General features: G+C 37.6%; 1 protein-coding gene across 1 annotated transcript in view; it reads right to left on the reverse strand.

Annotated features, from left to right (window-relative positions):
• The window catches only part of ELP4 (elongator acetyltransferase complex subunit 4), a 134,800-nt gene that overhangs the window by 90,012 nt on the left and 27,126 nt on the right, over positions 1-17,662 (reverse strand). Inside the window, exons 5-7 of the mRNA XM_066186768.1 lie at positions 13,539-13,678; positions 5,412-5,496; positions 429-617 (exon numbers count right to left, since the gene is read on the reverse strand). Coding sequence (XP_066042865.1) covers positions 429-617; positions 5,412-5,496; positions 13,539-13,678 — 414 coding nt within the window. The remainder of the gene's footprint in view (positions 1-428; positions 618-5,411; positions 5,497-13,538; positions 13,679-17,662) is intronic.

Here is a 17,662-nt window from a genome sequence, read left to right on the forward strand (position 1 = left end):
AGAGATCAGATATCATCACAATGAGCATTTTAGATAAAGATAGGGGACTGAAATCCTTGTGTTGATACTACAAAAAGCATTTTGAAAGCACTGGTGAAGTGCATAGAGATGTAAAAATAATTGAAAAAGAGATTACTACAGGTATTATCTTTGCTTTTCTACAGTTTCTGAAATTCTGACCGTTTTTCAAAAAAGGAACAAGACCCACATTTGGCATAACTGTTTCTAAAAAAATTATACTCTCTAGGTCTTTGTAGATTTTGCAGCATGACTCTCCCACAAAAGTACAAAGCATAAGATATAGTCATGTTTTAAGTTCACACTTCGAACAAAAAGACTTTAAAAATGTCCAGAATTGCATTTGTTTTCTTACCATAAGCTTTAAACTTTTGCTGAACTCTGAAATCCAGCAAAAGCAGCATTCCTACCTGGATAAGGTGAGCAGGCACTGTGATGATGCAGGCTGACAATGATTTCCTGAGCAGGCCACGGAGAACATACAGAAATTTTGTCAGGCTATGAGGATCTTCAGGGGTATCACTGCAACAAACACCATCACCCCACAATACAGAACCCAAGCTCTGAATTCCTATCCGCAAAACATTCCTTTTTTTTTTCTGTTGGGGAGAAAAAAAAAATAGATATTTTTTAAATGCTAGGAGGAATACAATTTCTAGAATGCATATCCATAATGATTGTGTATTTTATGTAATCATAGTAATCTCAGTTGATCTTCTAAAAAATTACAAATGGAATGGGATTTTTTTTCACTGCTTAGATATCATGGACAAGCAAGTACAAATGTATTGGACACATGGAAGTACCGAGAACTACCAATTTGTATTTTTTAACCAGCTAAATATATTTTGACATAAAATCCAGTAACACTAGGACCTTTAATGTCCTTTCTCTCCTCCATCACTGTCTTAAAAAACACATAGAAGAGTATTTTCTCCCAGTTCTAGGACAGTGTGCTGGAAGTGCCAGGGAGTAATCAGACACAACTTCTCCCTCTATTTTCACCTTTCCGCTGCGTCACTTTCATAACCTGACTATTCCGACTGTTTGCTTCACTTCCACTTTTCCTGCTCCTTCTGAGGGAACAAGGTCAGTGCCTCAGCTCACCAACACATGGGCCTGTCACTGTCTCAGAAGTCTCCAGGAATCATTTATGTTCCTTTCCACTCCTTCCCACTAATAAAGGGAGTTGTAGCCACAGCAGATTGTCTCTTAAGGACTACATCTTGACACGAGAGTTTCTGGTCTGCTTTAGAGGCAGTGGCTAAGATAAAGCTCCTTTTCTGAAGGGACAGATGATGAAATCAAAGTTGTAATTCGTTTATGCAAGGTAAAACTTTCTCTCTCATGATGACAACTCTCATTTCTGCTTATTGGATGTAACCTTTCCTGGTGATCTCTGGAAAGGATTTTAGATATATTTGCTATCAATAGCTGAGAGAGAGAGAGAGAAAAAAATCCCTTGTTGAAAGACTTCCTGCATAAAGTGATCAAAGAAACATTTCTAGAGTTCAGGGTTCATATGTAAAGACCAGCTTTATTCATACACACACACAAATATATATATATATATATATATATTAGTTCTGATAAGTAGAAGCTTGCAGGTACTTTTCACTACAGAAAAGTGTTTTGATAAACTGTAGATATTAATTTCCAGCAGCTGGAATAAACAGCAACTATCAAACTCAAAACATTGCACAGTTGCTCTGGAAATCCAGAGGAAAGGTTCTGACAAGACAAGAGGCTCCTCTTCCAAATGCTTCCTTATCCATAAGGGGTAGACAGAGCCTGGGTTGTGAGACACAGTTAGCCCCACATGGCTCTGCATTCATGCACTTGTGTGTCTTACACTGGGAGCTGATCTGCCAATTTGCTTCCCATCTCTGGGGAAACAATCTATGTTTCAACTCTGGCAGATTCTTTAGGCTTGGGCTCTGCAGGCTTTAGTTTTGAAAAGTGAACTTTTTACGCTACTGTGTGAAGATCAAGACAACGGTACAGGATAATACAACACAGTCTGACTTCTCTGTGTGCTATCCCCTCGGATCAGATGTTCAGTTTTAAAAAGAATAGCAAAAAGAGAAGTTTTAGTCTAATATTCTTTCATTACTTCTGATCAGAGCAGATTCAGGCAATTCTTGTCGTGCACTTAAGCAACAGGAAAAAGACTAGGCATTTAAGAAAACTGTTTTATCCGGATATCATGGATATTAACCAGGCAGAGAAAGCGTTATGGTATTTCAAAATTTCAACACAAACATACATAGAACTTACAGAAGCTTTTTAAATGAGGAATTTTTTTTTTTAAGAGGAACTTTGTCATAGGTTTTGTGTTAAGACAAACTTCCATAAGAACAACATTCAGAGGAAAAAACTGTTCTCTTACTGGAGGATGACAGATGCCTATTTCACAACATCAAATCATAAGAGAAGTAAAAGATAAAGCTATTCAAACACCAGACAATATCAGATGTATTTATTTGGCCAGTAATAGAACTTCTGCCAGTATAATTCTGTCAGGCCTACACAGCCCTGACAGTTTATTCCAAAACTGAAATCTAAGAAAAGTGTAAGTCTAATATTCTCCCAGAACCAGCCTGCTGTAAAGAGTAGGATAACGGTTTTTTAGATATGCCACTAGATCTTTTATATTCGCATTAGTCTGGGAGTTTGGATTTATTTTCTAATTTTAACCTAATTTTTGTAACAGTGTTTGATTCGGCAGCAGCAATTTCGATTATGAAGAATGCAGGAAACTCAACTCCGAGCCAACAAAACAACAACCACAAACCAAACAACCCAACAATTACCCTGAAAGCCTCCGAAGCATACAAAAGAAATGTTAAGGAAATAGTTGCCTATTAAAGCTCTGATGTCAAACATGAAATCCCCAAGATACTCTGAAACAAAGAGGTACTATTCTGTGTAACTTAATGTCATGATCAATTTATGAAGGATTCCCACTTAGTGATCAGCAGCAAAGAGTTACTGGGAGGTTTTAGAAAGGATGTAAACCCGATGCTTGTATTTGGGGCTTATAGGTAATTCGAATTCTGATTCTCCAATTAGACCTTGGCAAAGGTGTTCCAGCCAGTGAGAACAAGTAAGTTATTGCTTTGGTCAACTTTGACCAAACTTTTCTGTATCCTCATAATTGAAACAGGAATTATTGTCCTAAGGTCTACAAAGCCAAGCAGGACAGTAAAAAAAAATTAACCTACAATGGCCACCTGCAGATGGTTCTATAAAACTAATGTTAACTCACTGTACTAGGTCCTAGAGGTGCCTGACCATTTTATCAAATGCCTACTAAACCTCTACTGGTAGTTTTCACTAATCTTCCTAATTGTGTCGAACCATCTCTCAGCTGAGGCGAGTCACATACTGCTCAGTTTTCTTCACAGCCCTCTTCAAATCAAGGAGTAAATCTGAGTATCACTGGCATGGTGATGTGAAAGTAGCCAAAAAATCTGTAAGTTTTACCAGTCAGGTAGAGGATTATTTGGGGGGTGGGGGGCATACACACACGAACTTCTCAGAAGCTTTTAGGGTTATATATGGCAACTCTACAGAAGTCCAGAATACAGGCTGCTCCTTACTCTACAAGCTTCACACGTACCCAATAAACACACTTCTGAGGGCTCAGTAAATAGAAGAGGACACGAAATAGCAGAGAATTGCTCAGAGACTTGGCAAATAAAAGATCCAAGGTGTGTTCTGGGCCACTGCTACATTCAAGTCTGGACATATTTTTAAGAATTGTGTATTATACAAGGCTTCTAAATGTACAAAATTTAAGAGGGCAAAGAAAGATGATGCAAGGGGAAGAGCGGAATATTAAAAGAAAGTGATAGAAACCACTCCAGGAGATCATATGTCTTACCTCCCTTGAAACAGAAAGAACTACACAGTGCTAATGGCTTTCTAGATCAATAAACTGGCCTGAAAAAGGACTTTTCTAACTTTTAAAGCTTCACCTTAGAAACTTATGTGTATTATTTGGCAAACATATACTGTTACAGCCATCTCAGTTAAAGTTCTGGTCTTGTCTATTGACGCTAGTAAGACATTTTGAAACGACTGACAAAAAGTAGAGAAAATAATGATCAGTGATGTTTAATTTTTCCCTAATTGTAATCAAAAAACCACCCAAATGCTGCCTCTGAAAAACCTTCATTTTCTTTTCTATGGATGCGCAAATAAAGAGAAATAAGCAGTGAGAGGCTGATGTCTTGGGCAGGAGGTTGTTTGCTGGCTGGAGGCTGGCAGGGTGTTTGTGTCACCCAGGGCTCTGAGGCAGGAGGAGCATCCCCGTGCTGCACAGGAGGATGACACACATCCCTGTTGCCATGGTTACCGTGGGGAGAGGGGCCTGGCAGGGACCAATGGCCTTCTCCAGACTGGCACTGCCACCGAAGGGAAGGCAAAACCCTCCCAGACATCTCGGCAGAGACAGCGCCGAGCACAACCATCGACATTTACACACAAGTGCTCGGTGCAGGTAATCTTTCTAAACTACACTGGCAGACAGGAAAACATCCTTTCCAGCATCATGTCCCCTGCAAAAATGATTCCCAAGATACTGGACTGGTACACAGTCTTGTTTTAAATCATTTCAGGCTCTCTGCTGCCTATGCTAACTGACTTCTGCTGCAGTAGCATCTCTATTCTACAGCAATAATATCTATATATACAATTTATTACATTATTTCCATCAGCTCCAAAGGGCTGCCATGTTACTGAATATGACAAAGTGATAGGGCACTGCACAAATTAGAAAAGGTCTTTCAGCCTATACTGTTACAATAAAATGTTTTTGATTACCCACATGTTTTACGAAGAGTACAGAGGTTTTTGGAAGGCAGATAAGCTGTTTCGATTTGTAAATTGAAATAGCATTCTTATTTCTTTATTTTTCTTTCAATGCTCACCACATTAGGATACCACCATTTAATTAATTAAAAAATCCACAACAGTTAAAACAACAATAAAAAAATCTGAAAGTTTAAGGGTATATGTTTAACCTTAAGAATCTTGAACAGATTATGCTAAAACAATAATTTGAAAAACAAATATTGCAGGTGAAAATGTGTTTTGCTTAATTTACATTATATTTGGCTATCCATTTATTAGCTAACTGCACAGAAAAGGTATTTTACTAATGCTGTCTTACATTTCTTTCTCACACGGTCCTGCATATCTGTAACAGGTAAAAACTCAAAAAAAACCCCTTTAAAACGTGAACAATGCTATTTTATTTGGCTTGTTTACTTCAGCAGTGCTTAGAAACAATTTGTTCCTTAATAATTTGTCCAAGACCTTGTGCCACCTTTGAAAAGGAAGAACACAGTAGTTACAGGATTAAAGAGGAGTGTGAGGGTCTTCAGTACCTGGGGATCAGAGCCATCAAAGCCTCCCTGGGAAATGATCCTCTGAATGGACTGAAGCAGCCTTGCATAACCACTGTTCATGTTCCTGTTGGTAAAAGAAATATTTTTGTTACACATTTTAATACTCTCCTGTATGTCTCTAACAGCTGTATAAAAATAAACATAAGCAGATGCAGCTACAACTGCAAGTGTCACATAGAAAAGAGATGTCAGAGAGGGAAAAAAAAAACCAACCCAAACTCTTGGAATAAAGTTGACATTATAAGCAGTTGTGGTTGCTTCATATCAACTAGTTCAGTGCCCAGACATTCAGTGAAAGCTAAAATCTCTAGGGATTAAGATAACTTAATTATGTCAGGCTCACTTACATCTAGAAGATTAATGATTTAATGTACCAACTTCAAGTTGAAACCATTACATCCCAGTACTAATCTTCTGTAACTGACAAAGATCTGCCCAGTTGTTATTCCAAGTATACCTAATCAATGCCCTGATGAACAGTTGACTTTCTACGAAAATTTTGCACGACAGCAAAATTGCGAAGTAGCATGTATTCTATGTATTGTTTAGAAAATATAACATTCAGAAAAACAAAGAAAAGCAAACTGATGGCTAAAAGTGGATTTAAGCAGACTTAAAACAAAATAAAGGTCCAGCAAATCTTCTTGTCAGACTTAGAAGCTCTTTACTTCCAAAGAGCATTTCAGGTGCTCACTTTTAAGAGACATTGTTTTCATAAATCCCATGGACCACGCTGGGTTGGATGTCTGGGCCTGATGCAGGTTCCTCATTGCAGCCTAAACCCTTCTATCTTTTCTGGCTTCAACATTTTCCTCCAGTCTCACTAACTACCATCAAGGGTTGAGGATTCAAACCTCCTGCTGTACTTCTTGGGGAAAGAGGATAGGTTATTTTGAAAATTTTCCCTCTAAAATGATTCTCCTTTGCTCCATAATTTATGTATGTCTGGCCAGGTAACAGCTCAGGTTGGAAGGCACCTTGAGAGACCACATGGCCCAAATATTAATGCAACTATTCCCATTACTTTACTAAGAGCCTTACCAGTGCATTTCACTGATGAATAAACCCAAATAAACTCACTTTTATCCCTTGGCACAGGAGAGAATTTTAGTTTTCTGAGAAGCATGTAAAAATTACAATGATCTGTCTTTTCTGCCATTTCTCCAACTCAAAAATCTATGTTTCCTTTAAGAAAACAGTACCCACACAACCCCAACCCTCAAACAGACTTGAGTTTTAAACATCTACAATCAAAAAAGTCATGTGGTCCTAATAAATTTGAGTTTTGAAAGAATTACTGTCAAAAAACATTAAGAGATGACCTTTCTCTGATACGAACACAAAGGAGAGCTTCCAAATTAAACTCTATTTATTTTTGTTTCAGATTTAGTACCCAAGAAGGTTACTGATTAAACTGATGTACTTCAATAATTTAATACTTTTCATGAAATTCAGAGCTGAAAATGAACTGCCAGTATATAATCTCAACATGATATTTCATGGGTAAAGTCTGCCTTGCTATGCAAAGAAAGGAGCACTTCAAATGGGGAAGTTCAACTTCTGAAGTCCATCACTTTCCCAATGTTTAGCTGCAAAAATCTATTTTGCAACTTAATTAAATTTTGCTATTAAATCTTCTACCCACACTGCCTGGCAGCTGTCAGTTTACAGGATGAATTTCAGACCCCCACAGTAGTCAAAATTCTCTCTCTGTGTCTTTGCATTATCACAACAGATTTTTTTTTTGCCAGAGAATATACTGCAATCAAAATATTTGCTGATTTCTGATTCATTACTAACTTGTTTTTAAAAGTTAGTGGATAAAAGAATAAAATCACCAAAGCACTAGCAGGTTTAAAGAGTCCTAAAATTAAAACAAAGAAATAAAATAGATCTTCAATTAATATACCAGAAAGTGATTTGCAGCAAAGAAAGATTTTTGAAAAACAATGTAATGTGTGTAGATTTTTTAAAATGTCAAAACAGGTGCTCTTCTACCTCTTTCTAAAATATTAATGGTTTCCTTGAATTTGACCCATCTTATGCAAATAAGAATATGAAAAATGTTGTAGAAGGACTATTTATAAAAGCAAGTTACATTACCCTTCTGGCAATGTTTGCCACAATATTTAAGGAAGGAAATAAGATATTTCTTATTTTCCAATTTCTAGTCTTTTTTTGGTTTTGTTACTAAACACGATTTGATTTTGATAATGAGGTTAAACAATTCCTTCTTTACTCTTTTTTTTGTTTAGCACTTTAGTAATGGATAAAGCAGGAGCTGGCAAGAAGGTATCCTGGTTACAACAAAGGCTCTGACTTCTCTGCTGATAGTTTCCAAGCAGTTAACAAAGGTTAGGTTGTTAAGGGTATAACAAATAGCCTTGTTATGGAAAAGGAGACTCCATTAGGCAAGACAGTCAAAACTGTTCTATCTAAATTTATTGGTAAATCTAGACTCTAGATAAATTTATTCTTTTTCAAAAGCACATACTTTCTTAAGGTAAGATTTACAAGTATTACTGAAAAGCTACAACGCAATTATTTTAGTTCCTTTAATTATCAAACCATCTTGCCCTGAGGAACGAGACTGGAAGCAGACATAGAAAATAAGTGTTGCCTGCAAAGTACAGAGTCACCAGAGAGGATATTCCTGCCTCCCTGCTAGGTACCAGCTCCAGCAGCTGGAGGACACTGGAATATCCTGGCAACAACCACTGGAGAACATTTGCTGTCAGCCACGCACCCCCGTAAACCTGGGCCCAGCATTAGCACCAGGACATAGCTGCCCTTCCCCAACATAAAAATGAGGTAACACAGAGAAGGTTTCTGCCTTCTTTTGGCACCAAACACCCAGGTCCATTTACTACTTCCTTCAGGAGGACTGGCTTCACAATCTGTCTCCAAATAATTTTCACTAAACTGACTGAAAATCCCAACTTTTGTCCCTTTACGCTGTCAGTGGAAAAGAAAAGAGGGTGAGGGAGAGGAGAAATGTCCTGAAGGTTTTATTCTGATTCTTATTATTCTTTTAGTTCTGTTAATAAAGTTTTCTTTATGCCCTTTAAGGTTTTGAGCCTGCTTTGCTCTCCTCCTAAATCTTATCTGGCAACAGAAAAATGAGTAAATAATTCTAGTAGGTGCACTGGCATTTGGCCAGCACTAAAACCATCACATAAATAGGTGCATTGGCCAAGAAAGCTCAGCTTGGTGAACCAAAACCACTACACATGGGGAAATGAACTTCTACCCTTCTTGAGTGATTGTCCAAAGAGAATCCCGTAGTCTAATTGAGCCATCAGTACCCAGAACTGCAGAAAGGAGAGCAAGCATGGCTATTGAATGTTATACCTACACAGCCTGGCAGGTGCCAGTTTACAGGGTAGCATTTTGCCCCTCCCTCCATCAAAAAAACAGATACAAACACACACATGTGAAAACACAAGAAAGAAAAGGAGGACTGATCCAAACTTTAAGGTGAACAAATGATGTTGATAACCTCCAAAACTCGTTTTTAATAGCAAAGTAAGAGGTCAGTTTTAATCTAATCAGTCAAAAAAATCGCCGTTCTTTCCCAGCCCATACAGAACCCAAATGCTTGTGTGGCTAGCCAGAGAGGGACATATGTATAAATATACACGATTTCTGAAAAGAGCCAAGAGTTTCTGGCCCATATGAAGTCCCTACAGCTCTGATCCTGCAAAGGAAGCTCTGTAATTATCCCAAAAAAGACATTAACTACAACTACAGAGACAGTTCACTCACTGAAGAACAGGTGAAATAAAATGAGTTTCTTAATGTGCTGCTGGAGACTTAGTAGCATGAGGATGATCTGGTCCTTTTTATAAATACATGGTTTTCATGTCACAAAATATTATGAACAAAGGATCTTTCTTATTGAAAGATGCAGCATTGTTTTTCCAAGGATTGTAAAATGTATGTTCAGTACCCTCATGTTTCTGACAGGTGAGTATAAGCTGTATAAGAAAATGCAATGCATTCTTTTCCTTTTATATTTTCTGCTATAAATGCATAATCTGTTGTTACATCCTGGGGTGGTGAAATGAAACCAGAGCAAAGAGTTCTTCTTCTTGCTCCTCACCTCTTCCCAAAGGAAAGGAGGGCAGGGAAAGAGACGTTCCATATTTCAAAGAGGAAAAGTGAAACTTAAGGTCCTCCAAAACTAAAAAGTAAAGGGTAAAGTTAGGCTGGTCAACAAAGTGAATTCTAGGTGCATCTAAACAACTTATGGATTAAACATGTTCTTTGATGAACATTAATTACATACAAAAGTAGCAGATCTCTATCAGGAGAAGAGAAATAAACCCCACCCAAACAGGACACCAGTTAGGGAACACTTTGCTCACATCAATATGTATGATAATTTAATCAAAAAGGTGCAGTTAAAATAAAGCCCTGAGATTCTAAAATCTTTCTTTAGAAGGATGAGGTTGTCACTGCTCATGACCTTCATGTGGGATGTGTGGGTTAGGTACACCTCCCATGATGAGCACCTGAGAGAAGGTGTCTCTTCAACGGCTGTGGTTACAGGACTAGAACAATTTATTTCAGCCTGAGCTCAAACCATGTTGTGTTCTGCAACATTATAAATATTTAGACTGGAACACCCAAGATAAGATAACGTGGAAACATTTCGAGAAAATGGAAAGGTTCTTTTTTTTCAGCTAATTCCTAATTTTTGCAACTTTTGGTACCATAAAGACGCGTCGTGTCTCAACAACAATACCGTTCACTTATGGAAAACTGCATACTAGACAAAACTATTGGTTTCCACTTCCCCCTCAGCCTTGGTATTAGTGACAAAAGCAAAACATTCTTGGATTTAAAAAAAACCCACAACACACCACTGCTTTTGGTTTGCACTCCTACACTTTTAGAGAAAATTTAATTCAGAAACATCTTTACTGATATGTATATTGCAAAGCATACCCTTTAGAAAGTCATTAAATCTTCTGCAAACATCTCATAATATAGAGCCTATTAATGTAAAATATTTCAATAATGAAGTATCCCCTTTCTAAAAAAATGCTTCCTTATTTTTGAAGGATTTTTCAGCTTCCACTGTTAATTTTCTGTCAATCTTTTGAATTAGATTAAAAGAAAGAAAAAATTGAAAGAAAAAAAATTTAGAGATTTTTTGGACTTCAAGTAATTTTTCTAATTTTTAAAAAATTTCCTTTTAGGCTGTCAGTACTTTTTTGAGGTACCATCAGCATTACAGAGATTTTGTAATGCTAGACAGGCAATCAGCATTATGTCAACAGGGATTTTTTTGGGTATGGCTCAAACCATAGCCTGAGAACCATATGCTTAAGAAATTGCTTACTCTAAGTGGAGACATTCTAACCAGCCATGGCTGGGCTCCTCATTCACTGTAACTCAGAGCAAGAGCCCAGGCTCCCAGAAAGACCTTCAGGAAATCCAAAATAAGATCTAATACAAATTGGTGATTTCAACTGGAAGGTGACTATTGTGTGACTACTTTCTTTAAAATCATTGTCTAGTTAACTAAAAGAACAGAATGTTTTATTATTCTGTGATATATTGAAGCTAGATTTAAAAGCCCAAAGCATTCAACTGATTTTCCAAACAGTAGAGACAGAAAAATAATAACCCTTCCCTCCTCTTTTTAGAAACTTTTTAAAATGAGATCATGCTGAGAGGACTGTGAGCTTGTTTTCATTTTCAAAGAATGCTCCCTTCAGAATTTCATCACACGCAGTGATGAAAAAATGCACTGCAATCTGCTTGGTTTCTGTAAAAGCACGAACTCATTGAGAGCAGTGAAATAACTGCTAACATTCATACATAGTATTGGGTTGAATACATCACCACTAATGTGAGTTAAAGAATCAAAAATACAGGGATGAAAAGGACCTCAATAACTGAGTGATGTTTATCTAGCCTGTCCCTAGAAATTTTTCGTGATGAAGATTCTACAAAACTCCCAACTTGTGTCTGCAAATCAACTTCTTGTACAAATCATTTAAAAAAATCTCCATATTTCCAGCCTGTATTTCTATCAGTACAATTCACTGTAGCCCATGACTGCAGAAGACAGAGTTACATCCTCTTTATGTTAGCTTTTAGCTCTACTTTGATTTTTCCAAGAACTTCCATTCTTCTTTTGAAGCTTTATATCAGGGACTGTAATTTTGAAAAATTCTTCCCTCCCACCTTGTCTTAACACTGACCTAATACAACCTTTTTAAACTAGGGAATCCAAAACCAACTACGTTTGTGGTCAGAAATGACAATAATCAAAGTTAGAAGACAAATGATCTACTGTAAAGAAAGAGACTTACACAACTCTATGTTTCCCAGAGATTTCTAAGAATTTGCTATTCCCAGTGTGCCCTTTATTCCTCCCTGTCCCTTATCACTTCATTTTTTAGAGTGCATGACAATGTTTAGGGTGGTGGCTGACTGTTACTTTGGTACCTGCCTTTACTCCTAACACTACAATTCCTCCATTTCCTCAGGAGAGGCTTCTTGAAGGAGACCCATGTTGAGGTGGCAGGGAGAGGAAAAGGAGATAAGCCTTCTAAAGCCCAGCTTGATTTGATCACATTCCTCACCTCATCACTCTCTGCTCTACCAATTTACCAAGAAAATTACATAAATCTGATTTATCTGTTAGATTTAAACTAAAAAAGAATAGAATTCAGAGTAAGAATGATGCTTTTTTATCAGGCTAGCACACAAGGACAGTATCAGCATTAAACAAGGCTTATAAAATCAAATGCATAAAGTCCATTTCTTACACTATACTGATGAGTTAATTTGATTTTTATGTAAAATGAACTAATACTTGACAGCCATATAGTCGAATGAGTCACGACATTCACATTAGCTAGAGAAGAGAAAGTGAGTTAAATTGCTCAATAACTGTAACAACACTTGCAACCTGTCAGATGTTTTTGCGTCCATCCTCTATTGCTCTGCAACTAAAAATGAGAAATTATATTAACATATAAACAAAGTTGGTTCAAATATTTACTGTAGAAAGAAGTTCTCTGCGTTGTCCTAAAAGTGGGGTGTTTTAACACTATCACAAGAATTTCCTTCACAAAGCAGTGACATTTGATCATGTAACACAGAACAAATTAGAGAGAGACTTGGCTTTGGCCCTGCTACAGCTCTAAGAAAGGTGGTTCGTACTGCACTTCTTTCATAAATCTGAGGTTTTATATGAGTGCACTGCAGTGGAAAGCAATCCCAATGAATCCCACACTGCCTCCAGGAGCTGGCCCTATACACTGGGATCTATAAAGCTAGGCATTATATAAATTATATAAATCATACTATTATATAAATTCAGTGACTGGGTTGGACAAAGAAATTGCTGGCCCAGCCTTGATGTTTGACTCGACTTGAAGTGTCTCCAAGAAAGACACAATGGACGTGTGTCTACAGGCTAATACGAGTCTTTGCTACTGTCACTCATTTTCCCTCGGTCTTCCTTAATTCACTACTGACAGACACAAACATAATAAGTTATTCATTCCGAGAAGAGTTTGAATAGGAAATGTTTTGTAAGACATAATTAATGATTGTAATTTTATTCACAGTTTATTGTGTTTTCCTTAGGTGAGGCTGCAGGATGTAAGAAGTAAAAGCACATCATGGACTAATCTGATCTAGCACTCTAAGCTATGTAGGTCAAGGATGGCCTGTCTCCTCAGCCCTACAAACTGCAGATATCCTTTTAAGACTGATAGCCCATCTCAGAGCTGCTGGTGCTCAGGGAGGATTCTCACACAGACAGGAGCAGCTCTCCCCAGTCCCCACACTCGGCTGTCAGTAGGGCTGGGCTGAACAAGCAGCTTTGGCCTAGGCTGTCCTAGTAACGTCTGCCTTAATTGTCACAGCCCACGTGCTCCCTCCCCCAGCTGGGAGCAGAGCTCTGAGCTGTCCCCGTGCCCCTCCAGGCGTGTGGCACTGAGTGGGACCCACGGAACTGCTTCTGACCCCCTCCCTCACCGTTGTGTTCTTCACAGCAAGAGCAGACGCAAAAATATCCTTTTCCCGCCAATATGCACGCAAAATCTAAACACACAACAGAGCCATGGTATCAAAACTTACCATACTTTCATCTCAGGCTCGAAAGACGGTTCTTCATGGAGGTAAAAACTGTGCCATTTTACGGACTGATGCAGTTCTGGAGACATTTTTTTAGAAACATCATAATAATGGCCAAATTTTGTATATGTTGTTGGGCTGGCCTGTGGAAACAACAATACTGATTACAGTCTTAAATTATTATCTGTCAAAAGAAAGGAATTAGCTAGCAATACACTTCAAACCTCTGGTTTTCCCCCATTCAGCCTAAATAAAAACTTCAAGTAGAAGAACATTATAATATTTACTAAGTTTTCATTCCCCCGTTGTTATATTTGAAAGTGAATTTTTCACACACAGTTCAGCCTTTACTATAACAAGTTGCAGCGCCAAAGTGCAGTCAGATAATTAAAAGAATGTATTTTTGCACGTATTCTAGACGGATGATCACAAATTTGCAAAGGCCAGATCAGTGAAATGTGCAGAATATCATGGGTTCCACCTGTTTGATTTTTCAGTCTCTGACGATTATATGGTGCTACAGAAATATTTTCAGCTGACTTGGAAAATGTTTCCCTTTATTTATGAACAGTGAAGAAACCAAACCATTGCATCTTCATGTAAGTGATTTTAATGGAAAAATAGGAAATAGTTTAAAACTATTTTTAATTCCTTGGAAATCGAATAAACAGTCGGTTGAGCATTACATGCTATAACTATGATTTGCCATAATGAAGATACATTTTCCTCAGATCTTAATTTTGGTATATAAAACACCGTAAACCCAATTTAACATATACCTGGGCAGTAATTACACATTTTGAACATGTTGTGCTAGTAAACAGAGGAAAAAAATGCATCTATTTGTTCCACATTAATGGAATTCAGAATCGAACCTGCAACATGATTTGAATTATACATGTGAAGTTACCCCCCCCCCGATTATTATAACATATGATATTCAAGTAGATAGCATTTTACCAAAAATTCATTAAGCTGTTAAGTTTAATTAGAATGATTTCATTTAGGGTAAATATTTTGAAATTATTCGATTAATAGTTGTTAGGTCTAGTCAGTTACCAGAGAATATCTACTGTAACAATAATGGAATACTTTTCCTAGAACAGCCAATGAAACCCAAACTTTTAATAAAATAAATAATTGTTTTTTGATTTAAAAAACCCATGGAATTGCTTATGAATATCTAGTCATTAGAGGCAAACCAGTTTTACTTTAAAAAAAATAGAAACTCATGTTCTCTAAACCAGTGCACCAGTTTATTTATTGGTATCTGATTTTTAAAGCAGGCAGTTCAACAAAATCTATCACTCCATCAAAATTTAAATATTTTTATCGTAAAATGTAACTTTATTCAAAACAAGGATCCTGAAAGCAATTTAAACAGGGGCTGTTCTTTGGCCTATAATCTATTCTTTATCCGGATTACAGATCAGAATGTTTTTACTGCAATCTCTGCCAGAGCTCATCTTTTTATTGTGTACTTCCAAGCCCCCTTAATGTTTTAGAAAGGCCTTGACTAACTGAACTTTGATCTGATGTCTTCATTGAGAAAAGCTCCAGGTCGCCCATTTCAGATGCAAATCCTTACTGAGGCCCAAGAGAGTTTAGTAAAGACAGCAAAAAAAGAAGAAACAAGAAGTTTCCAGGATCCTCTTTGAGAATCCTGAGGCACATTGGTGTCCTTAATCCACCCCGCTGCACGGATTAAGGTAGGTGATAACCTCCGCGGGCTCCAAAGAATGAGCACAGCGCCCACAACCTGGGTGGAGCCTGGGATTTGGCGCTAATAAACCCCCATAAAAGCAATAAAAGCCGGGCCCATGTCAGAGGGTGCTGAATGGGCTTCAGACGCCCCGCGTTCCCAGGCTTAGCGGGAAGCTCGGGGAAAGCCTACCTGAATCAAGCAAGCATGAATGATCTGCCTTAGGCCGGCGCACACTGCCGTCCCTCCCCAGGCCGAGCTGAGGAATTCTCCAGCGCGCTGGAGGCTCAGGCCGGCTCCTTCCCGGATTCCTGCTTTGCACAAGGAGGAGTACGCGGGATTGTCGGCGAGCAGAGCCCGCTTCTGTGCTACCGTCTGCTGTTAATGCTTCTAATTGCAACAGTAATGTGCTAGAAATCTCAGATTTAGGATGAATCAAGGCAGAAAATTGATTTCATGCTGTGACAGTTTATATATTGCCCCAAGAACGTAAGCAGTTCATTCAAAAAAAAAAAAAAAAAAGGAAAAAAATGAAAAAAAAAAACCCCCACGCTGTCTTGCATTGCAAACCAGGCTCTCCATATACTGAAAAGTTTAAAGTAAATTCACCTCTGATACAGCTGTAAGTAACAAACTGGCAGAGGCACATCAAGCATAACGGGGCCTTTCACTCTGACAGACTTCTTATAAATCTTCTATTTTCTTTCTGATGCAAGGTATGTGCAACATGTAGAGAGAAACTGTGACAGCTGTGAAGAGCACTAATACAAATACCATGCAGTAGAACAAAAATGAGGTACCTGGCTAGTGTAAACAGGGTCTAATGACTGGAAAGGGAATATCTGAACTACTAATCCAAATCTATTATTACTCAGAAACAGTATCCAAATTCATCATCAAAAATACCACAAAGACATCTGTTACTCAGCATTCTTGTTCTGCGTTTAGCCAGATAACAGAAAAGTTTCTGCTCTCATGTTTAGAGTTCTAGCTAAAAGCAAAGCTAATTTTTGTCTTTCACAGTTGAAACCATTTGACAGTAGTCTTTGAAAATGCACTGGCATATCAGTTCAATCAGGAAAATATGCCTTGAAATTTTATTCAACATTGGTTTTTACCAGCAAAGGAGCATTTAAAGAAGGAATCACAACCAAAGTTGTTCATTAAATTATTCAACTAAATGTATTGTTACGGGTGGCAAGGCAGTATCAGAGTTTTCCTCGATGGAGTATAATCACCAATCCAATTAATATAGAGCAGAGCCAAAATTTTATGATAACTGCAATGCAAATTATCAAAAGATATCAATTTCAAACCAATTTTTCACCAGTTAAAATGTCCTGAGGAATTTGAAGTACAGATAGTTTAAGATTGATACTTATACACATAAAAATACTGTACCTCAGCTATTGAGGATGCTCAAGATCCAATTCAAAAAGCAATAATAACAAGGGAAACTCCCCCCAAAAGACTGACCACCTTATTCTATCTTGCGTGATCGATTTGCAATAATCAAGGGCACGTACATCACGCATTTTCAAGAAATATTGCATTAGTGGAAGAAGTGTTTACTGCTATGAAGTTAAAAGAAGATGAGTGCACACCCAACTGAATTTTTAGATATTTTTTCTATTTTCTAAGATGAAATTGTTTTCACATCATTGTACAAGGAACTCTGCTAGATTTTAAAACAGACAAATTATTTTGGGGATGGTTCAGAGTGGCACAGCAAGCTCCACCATAATAAAATTGATGAGATTATATGATTACCCTGGAGGCTGTTTGATTTGGCATGTCACCATATATAAGTCTTTTCTGACACAACTATATAGCCATGTCTGTGCAATTTCACAGAAAACCAAACATGCCAAGCCTTGTAAGATCATTTTGTCACATTCCAATTATGTTTTTAAGAATACAACTGAACTTACTAGGCAGGTATGACTACAGCTAAACCAGAATTTATAAATGTAGACTAAAATGTATAGACAAAACCAGGATTTTATTCTGGATAGTCAGAAACGCTGTAATTTTGTTAAAGGTTGTTTGTGCCACCGGATTAAATAAGAAAGTCACCAGCCATGGGAGATTGATTATTCACAAAACACTAACAACTGTAAACTCTGAAAGACTGACCACTGAGCTTGCTTCTTGCATTGTCCCTGCACAGTGATTAGTTTCCAGGGACAGTGAAGCTGATATAATCTCAAGTGCTCGCTTTAGTTGTTATGCACATGGATAAGCAGGTCAACAGCTTGCTACAACACAGGACTTTCACTGCAGACATCTAGTAAGTCGTGTTGATTAAACCTACTTAAGTAATTTGTGTACAACTAAATGCAGGCCAGGTTTGTAAGCAAGCACATTATCCAAACTTTCATAAAAAGCTGTCTCAATTAAATAACACTCATTGAAAGATCCCATG

This window comes from Chamaea fasciata, unplaced genomic scaffold (genome assembly GCF_029207755.1).
Source record: "Chamaea fasciata isolate MVZ Bird 193981 ecotype frontalis unplaced genomic scaffold, bChaFas1.0.hap1 SCAF_7, whole genome shotgun sequence".
Taxonomy (NCBI): Eukaryota; Metazoa; Chordata; class Aves; order Passeriformes; family Sylviidae; genus Chamaea; species Chamaea fasciata.